This window comes from Terrapene carolina, unplaced genomic scaffold (genome assembly GCF_002925995.2).
Source record: "Terrapene carolina triunguis isolate 2854851 unplaced genomic scaffold, T_m_triunguis-2.0 Scaffold20203, whole genome shotgun sequence".
Taxonomy (NCBI): Eukaryota; Metazoa; Chordata; order Testudines; family Emydidae; genus Terrapene; species Terrapene triunguis.
In genome coordinates this window covers 3,349-4,412 of record NW_020684554.1, presented here as the reverse complement: position 1 = coordinate 4,412, position 1,064 = coordinate 3,349, and the positions used below count along the sequence as shown (strand labels likewise).

General features: G+C 51.8%; 1 protein-coding gene across 1 annotated transcript in view; it reads left to right on the top strand.

The window, feature by feature from the left end:
- LOC115271450 (zinc finger protein 3-like) overlaps positions 1-491 on the top strand; it is a gene marked incomplete at its 5' end in the record, with an annotated part of 679 nt that extends 188 nt beyond the window's left edge. Inside the window, one exon of the mRNA XM_029913958.1 lies at positions 6-491. Coding sequence (XP_029769818.1) covers positions 6-411 — 406 coding nt within the window. The remainder of the gene's footprint in view (positions 1-5) is intronic.
- Between the last annotated feature and the right edge of the window lie 573 nt (positions 492-1,064).

Genomic DNA, 1,064 nt, shown 5'->3' with positions numbered 1-1,064 from the left:
TTCAGTCAGAGCTCTTCCCTTATCACACATCAGAGAATCCACACAGGAGAGAGGCCCTACACATGCTCCAAGTGTGGGAAAAGGTTCAGTTGGGGCGCATACCTTATCAGACATCAGAGAATCCACACAGGAGAGAGGCCCTACACATGCTCCGAGTGTGGAAAAAGCTTCAATCGGAGCTCAAACCTTATCGTACATCAGAGAATCCACACAGGAGAGAAGCCCTACACTTGCACTGAGTGCGGGAAAAGCTTCAATCGGAGCTCTGCCCTGAGCACACATAGGAGAATCCACACCGGTGAAAAACCATATGGACGCTCTGAGTGCGGGAAAAGCTTCAATCACAGCTCTGCCCTGAGCACACATCAGAGAATCCACATGGGCCAGAACTGTAATAAATCCCTTGACTAGGGCTGGCCAAAGGGTATGTCTACACTACGGGATTAATCCGAATTTACAGAATTTGAATTTTGGAAACCGATTGTATAAAGTTGAATGTATGCGGCCACACTAAGCACATTATTTCGGCGGTGTGCGTCCATGTACCGGGGCTAGCGTCGATTTCCGGAGCGTTGCACTGTGGGTAGCTATCCCATAGTTCCCGCAGTCTCCCTCGCCCATTGGAATTCTGGGTTGAGATCCCAGTGCCTGATGGGGCAAAAAACATTGTCGCAGGTTGTTCTGGGTACAGACTCACCCCTCCCTTTTTTCCAGGGTGAACACAGCAGACGGCATACCACGGCAAGCATGGAGCCCGCTCAGCTCAAGACAGCAGTCATGAACATTGTAAACACCTCGCGCATTATTGTGCAGTTTATGCTGAACCAGGACCAGAAAAACGAGGCAAGGAGGAGGCAGCAATGGCAGCGCGGCGACGAGAGTGATATGGACATGGACACAGATGTCTCTCAAACCGCGGGTCCCGGCGCTTTGGAGATCATGTTGTTGATGGGGCAGGTTCTATCCGTGGAACGCCGATTCTGGGCCCGGGAAACAAGCACAGACTGGTGGGACCGCATAGTGTTGCAGGTGTGGGACGATTCCCAGTGGCTGCGAAACTTTCG